Source organism: Gadus macrocephalus, chromosome 7 (genome assembly GCF_031168955.1).
Source record: "Gadus macrocephalus chromosome 7, ASM3116895v1".
NCBI lineage: Eukaryota > Metazoa > Chordata > Actinopteri > Gadiformes > Gadidae > Gadus > Gadus macrocephalus.
The window spans coordinates 9,558,459-9,576,881 of NC_082388.1; the positions used below are offsets into that span (position 1 = coordinate 9,558,459).

Sequence of the window (18,423 nt, forward strand, 5' to 3'; positions counted from 1 at the left end):
ACTCTGCAGCTACACAACCTTCACCAGACCTGCTTGTTGATGTAATGCCATATATGCAACAGAAGAAGGCGCTGTCTACCAGTGGTCGTGTGCAGTTCTTCCACATTGCATGCGTTGTTGAAATAAAAACTGAAGTAACGAAAGCCTATTCACTTTGAGTGTCAGCGGATTTTAACAAATCACATAAACTCTGGCATAGACACTGGAACCAGCTAAAGACCTGAATTCATTTATCACACTCCCTAAAGGTGAACATGAAAACCCTTGTTCGTGGCCAATTGTTGGATTGTCCATGTCCTCCCATACAGCCGCTGTAGGATTATGCCACAGTTGCATGAAGCATGATATGCATCTTCAGTGGTTAATGCCAGTAAACCAGTGTACTGTCCCAGTGGTGTGGAATGGGAGCAGCAGGCACTGGTGAGCTAGGATAGGCTGGGAGTCTGGTTGCAGCAGAATACGGGACGAGGCTCCTTGGCTCATATACTTATAGTCCGCCTCTTCGCTGGGCAGGAAATCTGACGTCGATCGCTTACAAAGGAAAATCCACAGTGGTTGCAGAAGTCTCGAAGTCAACCTGACCAGCAGCGCGGAGAAAAAAAAACATAATTCAAGTTTCTTTATAGTATTGGATCTATTTGTTCAACCTCCCAGGACTTGTATTTGAGGAGAAGGGCAGCAGAAGAGGGACACCATGCCACGGCGGACCGTGCAAGAAGTCACCGTGCAGGACGTCCAGAAGCGGAGGAACCCCAACAAACACTATGTAAGTAACAATGTAACACTGTGAGTCAAAACAAACACTATGTAAGTGTAACTATGTAACACTATGTATGCCTAAGTCAAAACAAACACTATGTAGGCCTAACTGTAACAAACACTATATGTCAAAACAAACACTATATAGGCCTATGTAAGTAACAATATAACACTAATGTAGCCTAAGTCAAAATAAACTCCATGTAAGTATAGCAATTTAACACTATGTAAGTGTAACAATGTCACACTATGTAAATCAAAACAAACACTAATTAAGTGTAAAAATGTAACACTATGTAAGTATAACAATGTAGCACTACAAGTCGGAGAGGAGCCCGATTAACCAGTAAAGTTCGGTTTATGTTGTCTGTTTGTGACTCTGTGCCCACTGCCCACCATGGTGTTTAAGGCCTCCCTGCTGGATGGTTCTGAACTTCTGGTGGACCAGCGGTATAAACTAGGCTACAACAAAGGAGATATCAAGTTACATTTTCCACAGCTGCATTCTCCAGATATGACCTGATTACTAACGTTTTAGTATGACTGAAAACTATCTGGAAAGTCGTTGACCAAAATGATCATTAGGCCTACTATAAAGGCTACTTTGTTTTTATGTTTAAGTTTAAAGCAAAGGGATGGCTCAGATGTTTAAGGGGAATCGTCTTTTTTAGAAGACCATATAACTAAGCTTACGTTTTAAAACACGAGTAGCGAATTGCATAGGCCTATCTATAAGTAGGCCTATACATGTTTTGATTTTTTTACCTTTCAATGCATATTTGGAACATAGGCCTACATGTGTAGAGATTTCGGTAATTATCAGGTCATTACATTTTCTCGTAGGCCTACAAATATTGATACTGTCTGCAGATTCCGTCCGGTGGTAGTCAGTCCCTCAGAGGTCCGTTATGGGTTAACGTTAGGCCTGCAATAAAATAAGAGATTAAGGAGAGGAATTTGTCAGCAAGCAAACTGTGACACATCGTTTTGACACAATGGAAGCCTTCGGTTTTTCTTTAACTTGACTCAGTTCCTGCTGTCATACATTATAATAAATATTTGTCATGTTTACAAGTATGTGGGTGTGTGTGCGTGCGTTGGAAGTTACTGCACCAGCAGTAACTGAACACCTCAGCGTTAATACTATGCTGCTCCAGCAGTTTAACTCTAACCCATTGGTGGCCTTTGATAGCACTGCTTTACGTCCCGCTAGACTAGAGGCGTATAGGCTTTTAGGATTCAACAGGCTGTGCAATGTAAATATCAGTATTGATCCATTTGAATGGTTCAGTTTGAATGGTCCTTGTTCCACCACCCTCTCCCAGTCTACTAAATATTTGACATTTAAATTGGGGAATAATGCACAAGACAAGCATAGTTTTATCCGCAGCTGTTATCTAAAAAAAAAATAAGATTCACCTCCCACTGTTTGCTATGTGTCGGAGAATAGTGGTTAACTATTCTCCTCCACATAGCAGACCGTGGGAGGTGAATGTGAGTGATGTAACTCTCTTTCTGATCCAGAGCGGAATTTGTGTGTGTGTGTGTGTGTGTGTGTGTGTGTGTGTGTGTATGTGTTGGCTTGTAATTTGTGTTGCTTTGTAATCTGTGTGTTTGTAATGTGTGTGTGTTTGTAATCTGTTTTGCTTTGTAATGTGTGTGTGTTTGTAATGTGTGTTGCTTTGTAGTGTGTGTGTGTGTGTGTGTGTGTGTGTGTGTGTGTGTGTGTGTGTGTGTGTGTGTGTGTGTGTGTGTGTGTGTGTGTGTGTGTGTGTATATGTTGTCAAGTAATTTTATTAGTCACTACATTATATGTATTATCATACTTTTTCAATGGCCTTTATCGCTTGGTGCAATGTCCCAGATATTAATCCTGCAAATAAAACTATATTCAAACCATTCCTTTCCAATCATTCCAAGGATCTGCTACAGAGAAGGGTAGGTTAGAGCTTCAGTGAACAAACCAACTGTTCTAGCATAGGCATCGTGGATCTAAGAGGTTACCTAGTACAAACAAATCAAACGTATCCCGGGAGTTAGTCATTTCCAAACTCGTAAAACGATCTCAGCAAATTCACCAAGTGCACGGATCCCAGAGGAGAGCTATCATAACAGACGTGATCGGCAAGCCACATCCCTGGCTACGGATTATGCCCAGGGGCAAGGCACCGATGTAAGTGGGGTAGGCGTCTGATGCAAGGTAGTTAGGGGCTGAGCGAGTCTCCTCACCAGCCTGTTACAACCGTTACTGGATACAGGTTTCCCTGGCACCTCCTTTCAGGTGGTGGTAGAATTGACGGATCTGACAACTGTGCACGTGTGTGCGTCTGTGTGTGTGTGTGTACGTGTGTGCGTGTGTGTGTGTGTGTGTCTGTGTGTGTGTGTGTGTACGTGTGTGTGCGTGTGTGTGTGTGTGTGCGCACGTGTGTGCGTCTGTGTGTCTGTGTGTACGTGTGTGTACGTGTGTGTGTGTGTGTGTGCACGTGTGTGCGTCTGTGTGTCTGTGTGTGTGTACGTGTGTGTGCGTGCGTGTGTGTGTGTGTGCTAGCTTGATGAGCTGAATAACAGACCTTAACACGGTCAGGAGGTCTTATCATGGTCCCAGCCTCAGCAGCACACACACAGACTGGCAGACCCCCCCCATGGCCCTCCATCTGCCCATGCTGTGCAATGCTGTTGCACAAAACAAAGCAGTTTGATCAGCCAGCAGCACAAAAAAACAGCCCTTATTTATCTACCATTAGCCGTGCATTTTGTGCACGCATGATTATTATAAAAACAAACACTGTAGGCATCCAGCATCCTTCAGTACATTTCAATGCTAATGGGCTTGAGGAACATTGAAATGTAAGCAAGGTGAGGTGATTGTTCGTATTTTACGGGTTGAAACCATTTTTCTTCCAACAAACCTATTTTCAAATGGTGCTAAACCTAATTATTTATTTATTCTTATTTATCACCCAAGCACTTACAAGACTAACTCTAGCATAAGAAAAAAAAATCGTCATTGGTTTGGAATTGTACATAATAAGTGAGGGCAGGACTGTTAGTTATAGATTCTCAGTCTGGATGGGACTGGCAACCAGGGGCTTTCCAGGGGATCTTCGAAAACGCTGTTGCACCCCATGTTTGTTTGTTGAAAAAACTCCAGCAAGACTTTGGTGATTAGATTGAATGACATGGCTCTGTAAGTTGCTGAGGTTGTCAGTCTTGGTCCTGAAAAACAAAGACAAAACGGAGCTGGTTAGTTGTGTGTCGAATTGAATCTAGCGTCACATTTACATTTACATTTAGAGCATTTAGCAGATGCTTTAATTCTAAGTACATTTGTCAGAAGAAGGTGAAACAACAATATATTGCTGTTGATCAATTAGGGTTGTTCATGGAATAGAACCAAGTGCAAAGCACTTACAATTGCTAGATAAAACCATTCCCCACAAAGATAGCTAGGATAAGACGCTACACAACTAAGTACTATAACTAAGTACGACATAGTGAGCGACGTGCGTACATTAAGTGCCAGGACGTTCAGCATACAATTAGTAGGAGGGGGTGCCTATGCAGAGTCTAGATGAACCCTGAACAAGTGAGTCTTGAGTCTTTTGCGGAAGCTGGAGAGTGACTCTGCAGTACAGGATGTCACGATGCTTCATAATGCTTGGAACCTCTCCTGTCCCGTCATCCCTCTTCATGCCTTAGAGACTTCACTCCTTCCTTTTTCATAGGAAGTATACAGTGATGTGTGTCTGCACCAGACAGGACATGAAGTCATGCGTTCTGCTGCATGTGATGACGACTGAGGATGACGTCTTCTCAATCCAATGTTGCCCAATTCAAGTTCCCGAAGGCTACTGTTGCAGCTATTGCAAATAATAGCCTGCCATTGTTTTCATACCCTAGGGCCCTCATTTAGCATGTCACGCTTTTATTAAAAGCGACTGACGGGTTCAGCAGAGAACAACAGCTGACTTTAAGTGCTAAGCGACCATGTTTGTCCAATTAAACCCAGAATTTATTTTAGATTTGTATTTATTTATTTGATATTTTGTCTAATTGATGTTGTTCTCTGTCCTTAATCCCTTGATTGTTTTTTGTGTTGTGCTTGTTTGGAAGTAGCTGTCTGAATAAGAATGTTGCGTTGATTGGTGGTTGTCTAGTGGTGTTTTAACATAAGTACACAACTGACCAAGGGGCCTTACTTCACATAGTGTATCATAAAATGGAATTCCCAGGCCTGCATTCTTAAGGATAGTTTACCAGCACTAACTAACCTGAGGCTCTGCAAGAGGTATGCTAATAAAAAAACAATGGGAAAATAAATAAACTTTGAGTGATGAGGTTGAGAGGAATCCCACTTCTGGGATGACAAAGTGGTCAAATGGGCCGACATTATCGAATCATTGATCTTATCCTGTCGTTAGCCTAATGGCAGTTTGGATGCACTAACCACATTTTGTTTGTGTCCTATGTGTGTCTCAGGTTTACATCATCAAAGTGTTGTGGAGCGATGGGAGCACAGAGATCATCTACCGGCGATACAGCAAGTTCTTTGATCTACAGGTGAGGGTCTTCTCAATGCTGCTAACACCTGTTATGTGTCCGTGTGTCTTCCAGCATGTACATGGGTAAATGGGCTGCATTTAAATAGCGCTTTTTTTAACCAGTGGCCACTTAAAGCACTTTACGATATTGCCCAACATTCACCCAGCCAAGCACACATTCACCCACGGCGGAATCAACAATGCGAGGCGACAGCCAGCTCATCAGGAGCAGTGCTCAGTGAGGCGTCTCGCTCAGGGACACCTCGAAGTTCAGCTAGGAGGAGCCGAGGATCCAGGTAGCAACCTCCCGGTTACCAGCCGACCCGCTCTGCCTCCTGAGACACGCGCCGTTGGTGTCTCAGGTTCGACTTGGAATGCTTCCTGGATTACAGACAGACATTAACGATAGCGTTTCAATCCGCACATCATCAACGCGCACTTCAACTGCTATGTTCAGGCATTCATTTCAATTCCATTTGATGCAACGTTTAATGACCACACAGCTAAGGCTGGTGGAATTCTCTTAAAAAGGAGGCAACACAACAGAGCAGTAGAACATATTTAGAATATGTATCCATGCACATTCTTAGTGCCCTCAGTTGTCTGACAGACAGCCTAGCCTCAAGCAGAGAGAAACAACATGGGACTGGTAATTGAAGCATTTGTTTGAGTTTTGCTTATACCTCTGCGTTGGCCTTTTTACTGAATCGAATATTGCCGTACAGAACCAGAACCCAAGCCTAATAAATGCTAAACCAATGAAATAATATGCATGTTCATGTATATTATGTATATAATATATAACACAGAGCAAATGGTAACAAAATACATAGTCTATAATACAAAGGTAGTGGCTGGGATAACCATCAGTTTGGTGGAGCAATTGGCCAGCAGCCGTTTGATTGGGAGGCACAGTTCAGTTGGCACGTCTCCCCTCATCCAGCCGTGACCACTGGTTCTGCTGTGGACCCAAGGAGTCGCAGTCTGACCTTCAGTTTGCAGTTCAGTTTACACAGTGGTGAGGATGGATTAGATCGTATGGCAAGATCGAAGACGGAATGGCTAAATCTATAACACAGTCCCCATGGCGACACTGTGGCTACTGCCAACCCCTCCTGGCACCGCCCACATGACTTCGGATAGGTTACTAGTGGGAACAAGTGGAAAAATGAACCGAGGACCGCCATGGAATGAATGACCACAGAAAATGTGTGAATCATTCTTCTGGTCGTCACACTAGTGGCAGTGTGTGTTCTCTTCACAAGGCAGCCGGTCTCTGGCCTCGTGTGACCATCCTGATCTCTCTAGTCCACATCCTGCTCCTCTCTCCAGATCAGGCGACCTCCAGTCTGCTGAGAACCCCGCCCAAAAGAGAAATGACGGGACTGATCGCTAGTGCTAGGAGGAGGGGGTTTAGGTTTACGATGGATAAGAAGGGCAGCAGTCTCCACTATTCCAATACGTGTGCAGTGCCGAAGCAAAGGTTGGCAATCGACAGAACAAACAGAACTAACGTTTATTTGAAGTGGACCAATCTCTCAGAGAGGGGGTTTATGTTTTTTGCTGCGGGATGGGCAAAGAGAGCAAGCACATAACGCACTTGACGTTATTTAATCCGATTTTCTGCAGTCTTTTGACCAACGTAAGGTCATCCCAGGGACTCACATAGTGAAACACGAGGCTTCCGAGGCTGGCGGACGTCATTACAGTTCTTCTTCTTTAGCACTTCCTTGTTTTGTCTCATCGATCCAGACGCTCCACTCTGGGTGTTTTCTGATCTTTAGGAAACCCCGATGTTTCAGGAAGACCAGAAACCCGAGGAGGAGCTTCATATTGCTGGCGAGTGTGTACTCCAACACGGGGAGGGATAATTGCATTGCTTTCCATTCCCTCTTTGATGGGATCCCATCAGCAGGAGTTTGTGCAGGCAGGATGGCTGGATGGGGCACGGAACGATAAAATGAATGCAGACAGGGATTCACGGTACAACAACAACATGGATTGGAACCGTGCATGTTATTGTTGTTTGGTGAAAGTTGTGCAGTTCATCAACCAAGGCTACTTTGTCAACTAATTGAATAAGGTTTTTAAAGAATGGAGAAACGCATCTTCATTGGTTTGAATTATTTTTTGGACAATGAGAATAATGTTTTATGGATTAGGAATGGGTTGATGACCAATTGACAATGGAGCCAGTTCGGACTCATGAAATCGATTAAATCATCACATCAGACCGATTGTAATGAGAATCTTTTGGATTTGTAGCCACTTCTCTGTTAACTGTCTTGGCCAGTAGTGTGAGCAGGGACATTCCCTGCTGGGATTTGACAGGCTGCTGCTGTTGCTAGCCCGGGGGATGGCCATTGTGATGTGAGGTGGATGAAGACAAGCCCCACATGGTGAGATCACAGGCTGTTGGGTTAAGGTATGATACCATTAAGCTGGCAGTCCAGTGGGGGGTAGAGGTGACCTTGCATCGTTAACTACTTTATTCCCTCTTGGGCCTCACTGCTATTGACGCTGAAACAGGATGCTGAACCCGGGCAGTGTTTGAATTCAATTTGTGTCATTTGGGGGTCACATGTCATGTACACATCAATTGCTATACCCCTCACTGAAGTACTGCTACGTCACCTCCTGGAGGTCAATACGACTTCCCTCTGGTTTACTGTCCAGTTCACAGACCAACCTCAACTAAATGTTGGTCGAGTGTTGTTTACTCCTTTTGTGAATCTTGATTCCCCTGGCCTTGGTATGTGATTACAATGCATTCTCTCTCTCTCTCTCTCTCTCTCTCTCTCTCTCTCACTCACTCACTCACTCACTCACTCACTCACTCACTCACTCACTCACTCACTCACTCACTCACTCACTCACTCACTCACTCACTCACTCACTCACTCTCACACACACACACACACACACACACACACACACACACACACACACACACACACACACACACACACACACACACACACACACTCACACACACACACAGGTTGTCTAGCACGTGTTGTTTAATGGCTACTCTTGTGTCAGCTAGCCCTGGTTTTAATTTGCGTTTGACGGCCGAGCGTATCGTAACACATACTTGTGTGTGAACTCTTGACAAAGGCAATAAAGAGGTAGTCGGTTCTTCCCCTATTGGGAAGCTCATCTTTTCTGCCAGGGCAACGCCACTATCCTTCTTACCCCAGCCAATGTATCCAGTGATTACGACACACCGACATTGTGTTGTGTTGTGTAATGTGAACATCATCAACATCGAAAAAGAGCATGATGGTCTAGTCAGTGGTTTGACTCCAAGCCGAAAGGTTCCATAAAATCCCCATTTTGTCTAGAGCAGCCTACTGAATCCCAGTGATTCCCCCATGTGGTTGTCCAAGGAAGTGTTGTTTTTATGTTTCCATGCCACCAGGAACACTTTTCCATTCTGTCCACGTGTCATTTTTCTTTAGATATTCACACAAATCCAGCGTTCTTCATTATGTATTCCTGTATTTAAATGTTGCAACAGATCCAAAACGCGGTGCTGCTTGCTGCTGTTCCACATCATATTTTCCATACACATGAAGTTATTTCAAAAGGAGGAGAAGGAATAAGTTGAGGGTATGGAAGAATCACCGGTGTCGCTGGAGAAACAAAGAAAGACTATTAATTTTAATGATCCACCCTAGCATGTAACTGCAATTGTTGTCAGTGTGTTTTCTCTTTTCTTTAAACAAAAGATGCCTAATGATAGATTTCAGATAATAAATCAGTAAAAGGTCAGAAATAAAGTCAGGGTTTTAAGGAAATGATAGTAATAGACAGTAATAGTAATTTGTATTAACACGTCTTTGAACTTGTATTGACTGGTTATTTACAGGATGCATAATTATGGTTCTACAAATCTGTAGTGATTCAGTGTGACTACGCATTAAGTTTTCTCAAGGTATTCTCGATGGTCTCTTCAAATATTCTGCAAGGAGGTGAAAGGTCACCTCCCTGCCTCTTTTCTTTAGAGCGGTCTTCTAAATTGGTCGTTTTCTCATGATATTTCTGGGATTCAGCGTTTAATGAATGGTTGCAGCCCAGCCCAAATCCACACGCAATCTGCTCTGCTATGCTAAACGTAAAGTAGGTGTTTTGTTTGTGTTCGTGAAAGCCCTTCAGTTCACCCTGTGCTAACATGCTGCTTGAGTCTTCACTCTAAACGCAGTGGTATGACAGGGTTGTACAGTGTGGGTGAATCCCCAGGGCAGAGAGAGAGAGCAGGCATTGTCCTGGGACATTCTGAATGTGATTCATGAACTGAGGCCTTTTTAGACTCTCTCCTTTAACCGCCTCTGTTGGTTGTCTGGTCGATGTGAGCGCTCCCAGACGAGACAAACGACATTTCCCATTTTTGGAAATCACATTACTCTCTCTGAACCATGAATTTATCCCATCAAATGACGGCATTGCCAAAGTTTTACAGTAGGACTGGGGTTTGCAGTTTGAGAGGCATAATCGCCGGGGGCAGAAAGTGCCAACAATACCAGCTTCTGTTCCACCTCCTGTGACGTTGCTCGCCTTGAACCCCGATTGATTGATCACCCAAGTTAATCAACCCAATCAATCACTCATTTGTGTCCTTCCTCCACTACCTTAGTGGAGGAAGGACATGAATGAGTTTGGTTAGGGTGCCATGTCAAATTAACCATCTATCAATTAGTTCCACCGCCTTAAAGCTGCTGTAGGTACGATTTGGGGGTTCTAAGGAGAGAATGCAGAAAAGAGCAGAAGATTTTGAAACCAGAAAAACAAAATAATTTCCCCAGCCTCCGCATGTTTGTCCGTCATTGAGAGGGGTTGCGTTCATTGCACCTGGGATTGACAGAAGAAGATGGGTTCCCCGATCCAATCGGGGAAGAGATGCCCTGATTGGTCAGAAACTAGCAGGGTCCCAGGGATAACAGCTTGGGATTTTCGAAAACAAAAGATGGATGTAAGGGTAAAGGATTTTGGAATCTTAGCGGTCAATATGTCCGGAGACACGATGGGGCGCTATGGAACTCTATGTTTACGTCAAATGAAATGCAGCCCTTGCTGCTGCTTACACGGTAGATGTGTCCTTTCTTTAAGTGAAGACGTTCAAGGGGACACTTAACCAAGCGCGTTTTAAAACCCAGAGTGGCTAGAGAACCCAGACTATGCTATGCTTTTAGCCGACGAATCTACGGCTTAAGAGAGTGTCTGTCTGTCTGTCTGTCTGTCTGTCTGTCTGTCTGTCTGTCTGTCTGTCTGTCTGTCTGTCTGTCTGTCTGTCTGTCTGTCTGTCTGTCTGTCTGTGTGTCAGCATTCTGTCAAAACCTCTTGACTCCATCCAGATGCCATATTGTACTATGATCACAGAGCAGATTAGTGTTTCAGTGTGGAGATGGTTAAAAAGGAAAGGAAAAATAACCAGGACTAGGCTTGCATCGTGTCCCATACAGACGCATGGCAGCAATTTAGAGTTTTTTCTGGTGTGTGCGTGTGCGTGTGCGACTGTGCGACTTGTGTGTGTGTTTGTGTGTGTTGTTGGGTGGGGGGAGATTGTCTCTCTGTCTCAAATTCACTACCTCCTCCGCATTCACTCTTCCTTCTTTCTGCTCAATGTATTGATATCCCACTGTCCCTAATCCTGTTCCCATCTGATTAAATTCTTCGTTTTTGAGGGGAAGGTAAAGATAGTGTATGGCTCTCAAATGAATGTGATGCATGTTCTTCTAGTCTAGTCTGTTCCATGGCATAGATAGGACCTACACAAGTGTTTTAGAAACAGGCCTACCTGTCTTCCTTACACCAGTCTCCTCTGAGTCCGGTCTGTGTTGTTGTACCTGTGTGATTTATTGATTGAGTTAAAGTCTCCGATTGCTTTGCATTTCCTTTGCTCCGACCATTACACGGATCGTCAATACAGTAATCAATCCCCAGCAGTAGTATAAGCATTCTTGGCGGTGAATGTTACGGCCTTGACACACGATCCGCCGGCAAAGAGCCGCCACGAGGGCAGACTGTTGCGTCGCCCTCCTAGCTTTTTGTCTCTCGGCCGTAAAGTTGCACTTAGACACACTGCAAAGACGACAGCCAACGGCTCACTGGCGCGTATGTCCTGCGTGACAGGAAATGGCTCTCCCTACCAGCAGCTGGTAAGGAGAGTGGGTCTGTGTTCGTCATTCAGAATTGTACTCAGGAGGAGCCCAGACTGGGGATGGGTACGTGCACCAAGCAAAGCAGCTTTTTCCCACCACCTCACACAGTTCTCACTCAGACGGCTGGGTAATATAGCTTCTACGAAATCGAGAATTAGTGAAACCCGACGAATGATCAGATGAGATAAGAGTGGATAGATGAGACGGTCTTTCTGTGCGCGCCGCCCCGGACGAGGTCGCCGGCCGCCGGGCTCACTTCCGGTTCTCTTCTCGGTCGTTAGCCGCTGAAGCAGAATGGCCAATCCCCGGGATCCCCCCCCTCACCGAAGGCCTCTGTCCCCCGATTCAACACACTGAATCGGCCGAACGAGCGCGGACGAGGGGTGACTTGTGGCTACGATACGGGGACACACCACAGAAAGAAGCGCCACAGACGCCGTCGCAAAGAACAACTCACAATTGAGTGCGATCAGTTTAATTTGACCAGGGGTCACCTGGATCCAATGCTGCTGGTGACGTCGGCAAACTAGCTTTATATTGATAGGCATTAGAAGTTGTACGATTTTGTTTGCTTTGTTCTTATCTATCAACAAATGCAACACATACAGGGAAAGTCAAATTGGTTCAACTGTTCCATCTGGGTCTTGTTGGTGAACATTTGTTTTCTTTTTGACCAATGACTTTGCCCAGAGGCCCTTCTGACGGCGCCCTCTTAATAGACCTCCCAAGAGAGGTGTCTTCTTTCATGTTGGAGATGGAGGTCGCGCATGGGCCTGTCCACAATCCAACCCGCCTCACAGACACGGATCAAGAAGATTGGCTTCACATATGTGTTTGTTTATCTCTCTCTCTCTCTCTCTCTCTCTCTCTCTCTCTCTCTCTCTCTCTCTCTCTCTCTCTCTCTCTCTCTCTCTCTCTCTCTCTCTCTCTCTCTCTCTCTCTCTCTCTCTCTCTCTCTCTCTCTCTCTCTCTCTCTCTCTCCTTCTTCAAAGCCCTTTTCTCGGATCTGTGTTAAAAGTTTCCGTGTAAATCTACAGGCCGTCAGAAGGCTGCCGTAGGTGTGAAGTCTTTTTGCCGTAGGCGAGCCGCTTGGCTCCGGGGCTCCACATCAGGCCAGGTGACTGAGGGCCGTGCTGTCTCAGCGTGGGTGGAGCCGAATGGGCGAGGGAGAATGATGAGAGAGCATTAGGGAAGAGAATAAAGTGAATGTAAGGGAAGGAGAGAGGGAGGGCGGGCGGTAGAAAGAGAGAATGCCAATAAAAGAGCCCATGGTGACTCAGCCAGGTGTCATTTCATTGCCCTCCAGTCGCTTGACGCGCTTGCAGCTGGAGAACACACACACATACACACACACAAACTCACACACACACAAACACACAATCAGCTGGGGCGGAGTTCCTTAGCCTTTGAATGCATAAAAACACTTAAATATTCCACTATGTCAGTGCTATGCTAACCCAGCTATATAGCTGCACAGCAGGAGAAAAGACAGCAGTGGGAGGGCCGTCCATACACCATCTGTCCAGTGCATTCCTCATCGTTAACAGACTAGCTTTATTGGCAGGATTCTCCTTAGGAGTTGCTGAATTGTAAGAGAATAACAAATTATAAACATGCAATGTTCAAACTAAACCCATGGCCTTCTTGTATGTATGTTTGACTGTGTGTGTGTGTGTGTGTGTGTGTGTGTGTGTGTGTGTGTGTGTGTGTGTGTGTGTGTGTGTGTGTGTGTGTGTGTGTGTGTGTGTGTGTGTGTGTGTGTGTCTCCTTGCTTTTGTAATGCGTGTACTTTGAATCTTGTGTGTCCCTCCTTTTAGTAAACAAACCTGTTGTTTTTTAGATGGAGTTGTTGGATAAATTCCCGGTGGAAGGGGGCCAGAAAGACCCCAAGCGGAGAATCATTCCTTTCCTTCCAGGTAAGATATTCAGGGGGTCGGACGGTCCCAATTTACACACACACACGCACAGACGCACACACACACGCACACACACACGCACACACACACACACACACACACACACACACACACACACACACACACACACACACACACACACACACACACACACACACACACACACACACACACACACACGCACACACACACACACACACACACACACACACACACACTTAACAGCTGGTGCACAATTCAATGTTTAATGCATCTGGTAGGAGCTGTTATCTACGGACCCTACTGGAAACACCTTCTGAAACCACTGTCAGTTTCCATGAATAAAGCTCAGCTTTCCAGGAATTTCATCTCCCTGCATAATGTTCATTAATTAACATGAACTATCTAATATTAATTAGCTAACACTCTGTTATTCTGTTATTGTATGGCTTTGCATAATAATAGCCTGCAGGAATATTATAGATTGGATTTACTGAGAACTGTGTAACAAATATATCACTTCTGCCAGGTAAGACTGAGGTTTTGCCAAACCTGTTGCTTTGAAATCATGTTTGAATGATGCAGTTGGCATTGACCTTAAAGGCATTGACCTTAAAGTAGTCACAACTTTTCTCGGTTTTGGGACCTCAGTGGTGGAACGAGCTCCCTGCCGTTCTCAGGACCGCAGAGTCGCTCACCATCTTCCGAAAAAGACTCAAGACTCACCGGTTCAGAGTCAACCTCGACTCTGCATAGCCACCCTCCCCCTTCTGGCCACCATTGTACATTGTATTGTATTGTGTTGTATTGTATTATAGTACTTAACTGTGTAGCAACTGCAGTAGCTGCTATCATTGCTGTAACACGGGGAATTGGTTAGCCTAGCGATTGTTGTACTTGCACTTGGTTCTATGAACATCCTTACTGTACCGTCAGCGATATAACGTTGCACTTCTTATGACAAATGTACTTATTGTAAGTCGCTTTGGATAAAAGCGTCTGCTAAATGCCCTAAATGTAAATGTAAGTATAGCAAAAATCACAAACAACATGGATACATGTTCTCTCTAGGGTTTTTATTGTCTCCTCATGGAGAATCTGGTTCCAGTTATCCGGGCATGTCAAAAGAAGCACTCCCCAACCCTGAGGGTCCCGCCCGGTGGACCCCACCCTCGTGTTTTTCTCCCGATGAATATCTAGGGGGGGGGGCGGGGGGAGGGGATGAGGGGTTGATGAGGTGAGCCAGAGGTCTGGAACTCATTGAGGGCTCTGAAGCGTGTCTGCGCACACATACACACGCACAGACGCCTAGGAAAACATAAAACACGGGAAACAGACCCGATACAGAGAAACACATGGCCAAACCTCGTAACTCTCGAGATGACGAACAGACGGAAACGTAGATGGGTCGAGCCAGCGTGTGTACGGCGATGGGAGAGCGGAGGGGTTGGATTCTTCGGGGCCGTGTTTAATTGACAGGAAGTACAGTCTGACCATCAAAAATGGGACATAAAGTACATTTTATTTGTATCGCCCGTTAATCAATGACAGTCTCAAAGGGCTTCAGATGCCACATCAATTAACGATACAGCCTCTCCTTTTGATCATGCTAATCGGCGGCCTAATATCCATATCCATGCACCTTTATTATGCTGTTAGGAGTGATGTCGAACCATGAGCGTTCTCTCCTGCAAGTTCCAACCCAGCCTACCCAGTGGACTGTGGCAAATGTTGCTTATCTACCATACATCTAGGTGGACACGCCCACTAGTGATGTCACAAGGGCAAAGGGAAAGGCAGATTCTCAAACTGCTTGAAACGGCCAATCACGCTGACACCTGTAGGCATAATATCACCCCTTTAACCCGAGTCAGTGTAGTTCATTATACAACATCAGCGGCAGCTGCCATGTAATGATGATTAGCAGATCGTAGTGACTGCTGCCGGGGGACAGTGACCGCAGTAATGGCTTCTTCGGTTTGCCTAACTTTGATGACTTCAGGCAATGGTGAGGAGTTATTGATGAAGGTATCTGGATGGCGATCTCAACGTTATTAAGACGGTAAAAAAAGACGTGAACGTGGTTGTCGGAGCAGCTGAGTACTGCAAAGGTTCCTCCCGAACTCCTAGACATTGTTGTCATGTAACGTTACATAATTAGTAAAGCTAAATAAAACATACACTTCTTAGAATAGCTTGCCTTCAAACTGGCACATATTTTGTGGAGACGCCAACGCAGTAAAGACGACTTGTTTTCTTCCGGCACTTCCCCGCAATAGTGGCGAAGTCACGCCCCTTCCGGTAGGGCTCATGGGACCTATGAGATCGAAAAATATGAATGGGTGTCAATGGAGAGAAAATAATTATTTTCTGGTCCCAGTCTGTATATGCCCTGGATTACACATATGTTGTTTGTGGATTTAAATGATAATTGTTCATGCAAAGAAAACTAAAAATGTTCGTGAAGAAGTTTGATAATTATAGGTTTTATGTGAGGCCGCTTTGTGAACTACAGCTCTTCGCTGCTCTCGACGCATATGATATACGTCACCACACCCGCCCTTGGAACTCGGCACAGAGATGGCGATCTCTCTGCCCCACTTCGCCGCTTTTTCCAAGGGGAGGATAAAAGCATCGAAAGAGGTGAAAACCATTATAAGTCGGGGCACGTGCAGAGTTTCAGTTATGCCGATGGGAAGATTGTCGGTCTTCTCCACGCCAGTCGCAGGGAGCGTGACGTCACATACGAGCCGTGTAGTCTTTCTCGTTGTGTTTTCTCTACAGCCTTTATCTGAACAATTGCACAATAAACGGTCGAACTCTTTGCATGAAAAATTATCCTTTAAATCCACAAACAACATATGTGTAATCCAGGGCATAGAAAGACCGGGACGAGAAAATAATAATTTTCTCTCCATTGACACCCATTCATATTTTTCGATCTCATAGGTCCCATGAGCCCTACCGGAAGGGGCGTGACTTCGCCACTCTATTGTGTACAGGGCCTGTACATCGATATGTGACGTTGCACCGTGTAGCGTGCCGTAGAAAACAGATCATCTTGCAGTTAATTGAAAATCGTTTCTTTACGTATTTGCTGTGGTAATGAACAAAGGGTAGAGACTTATCTTTTTGGAGTCAGCAGGGGCCATTATGTGGATTTAGCGATACTGAAATGTCCACGCAAAGTAGGCTGTGCCTGAATTGTTGTGTTCCTCTTATTTATGATCCTATTTGCCATATGGAAGTTGTAGAACAGAATTAGTAGACTATTAGTACGAGAGATAAACTGACTATTATCTCTAAATTAGAAATGTGTTCTAGCGGAAGTAAAATGATTGATTTCTGATGTGTTTTTCCTGCATCCACTCGGACCGGGTGAGGGTTACAAAACAAATAGATAGATATTGATCTATATTCTTTACTCTCTATTGTAATTTATCCATAGAGCCTGAGATCGTGCACCTGGACCATATATTTGTGGAGCTATTAATGATCAACTAATAGTTTTTTTATGTTGCAATGTCGTAGAGTTCAACAACGATGGCTGGGAAGGAATTGGTTAAGACATTTGAGAAGACCCCATCCCCCACTCTCTTCCCCATCTCCACTATGGTGTCTGTTGATGTTTTGAGTTCTAATGACATCTGTCATGAAAGACATGACAGATGTCCAAGTCATGGGCTTGGCTTACATTTTTCCAGCTGGTTTGGATAACTCAACATCTCATCCTGCAGGAAGTGACTATATTCTCAGGAAGTGACTATATCTCAGGAAGTGACTATATTCTCAGGAAGTGACATGAAGTGACTATATTCTCAGAAGTGCCTATATTGTCAGGAGGGCGTGGCACTATATTCTCCAGGTGTTTGGTTCCTGCTCTGGAGTATTTCTCTTTGATACTCTTTTTTAACTGTAGACATTCTTTTAGGGGTTAAAGCCAAAGCGTAAACATTTGGCATCATATTTGTAGCGCACCATATTTAATCATATTGTTTTTAACTTGAATGATTGAATCTAGGCTGTATTGTTTTCTATTTGTTTCAAATAGTTTATTTTAAGGGTCTGAGTATAATTGATGGATCCACGTCACTTTAAACAGTCCTTTTATAACAGTACTATTAAACAATTTTTCAAAATGATCTAGACCACCAAGCAACCACCATTTGTGTATCAATCAATCTGATTATTGGGTTCCAACATTTGATTTTTTATATCATGTGAATGTTCTCGTACTTTCCTAATTTCTCAGCATGTTGGTGCACTTTGGGCCTGTCACAGTACGATCACCTTCTAACCCCATCCCCCATTAGGACAGCCTTGCTACTCACAGAGCTACTCGTAAATGGTAAATGGACTGCATTTATGTATCGCTTTTCTAACCGGTGCCCACTCAAAGCGCTCTACAACGCTGCCTAACATTCAGCCATTCATGCACACACCGACGGCGGAGTCAACCACACACGACGACAGCGAGCTCGTCAGGAGGAGTCAGGGTGAGGTGTCTCTTGCTCATGGGACACCTCGGCGATCCGGGGATTGATCAGGCAACCTTCTCGTTATCCGCCAACCAGCTCTCCACCTCTTGAGCCACATTCCGCCCGTGTAACAGAACAGTGTACATGCCATCCCTCCAGATTCAAACATTGTCTCCCGTCGCGCACGTTTGGGACGAAACCCCTTCCTTAAAGTGGTCTTGTTTTCGGTGTTGCGAAACGGGACCATTGTAGTTGTTTTACAAACGGCGTCGGGCCTCAGGCAGCAAGGCGGCAGTGGCGCTGTGTAATTGCCGCCTCAATCACAGACAATCTGCTGCACACACGCGCGCGCGCACACACACATACAGCATGCACATCGTTATCATTCCCACTGCCCCCTCCCCCCCCCCTCCTCCTCATGCTGGTTCCTTCACTCTTTCACCGTCGTTCGCCCTCCTGTGAGCTAATCGCTTCTAACGCTGGTCAAGGGTAGAGACGTCGCAGAATGCAAGAAAATGGTCGGAGACAGGACGACTGAAAAAAAAAAAAAGACTTCTTAGTCTTGTAGCGTCTTATCCTAGCTTTCTTT

At 44.9% G+C, this 18,423-nt stretch overlaps 1 protein-coding gene across 2 annotated transcripts in view; it reads left to right on the top strand.

Annotated features, from left to right (window-relative positions):
• Positions 1-238: 238 nt before the first annotated feature.
• Positions 239-18,423, top strand: part of sh3pxd2b (SH3 and PX domains 2B) — a 43,241-nt gene continuing 25,056 nt past the window's right edge. Inside the window, exons 1-3 of one of the 2 annotated variants that reach the window (XM_060056450.1) lie at positions 239-766; positions 5,239-5,319; positions 13,302-13,377. In XM_060056450.1, the coding sequence (XP_059912433.1) occupies positions 695-766; positions 5,239-5,319; positions 13,302-13,377 (229 nt within the window). In that variant the 5' untranslated portion in view covers positions 239-694. The remainder of the gene's footprint in view (positions 767-5,238; positions 5,320-13,301; positions 13,378-18,423) is intronic. The other variant, XM_060056451.1, reaches the window with a different exon arrangement.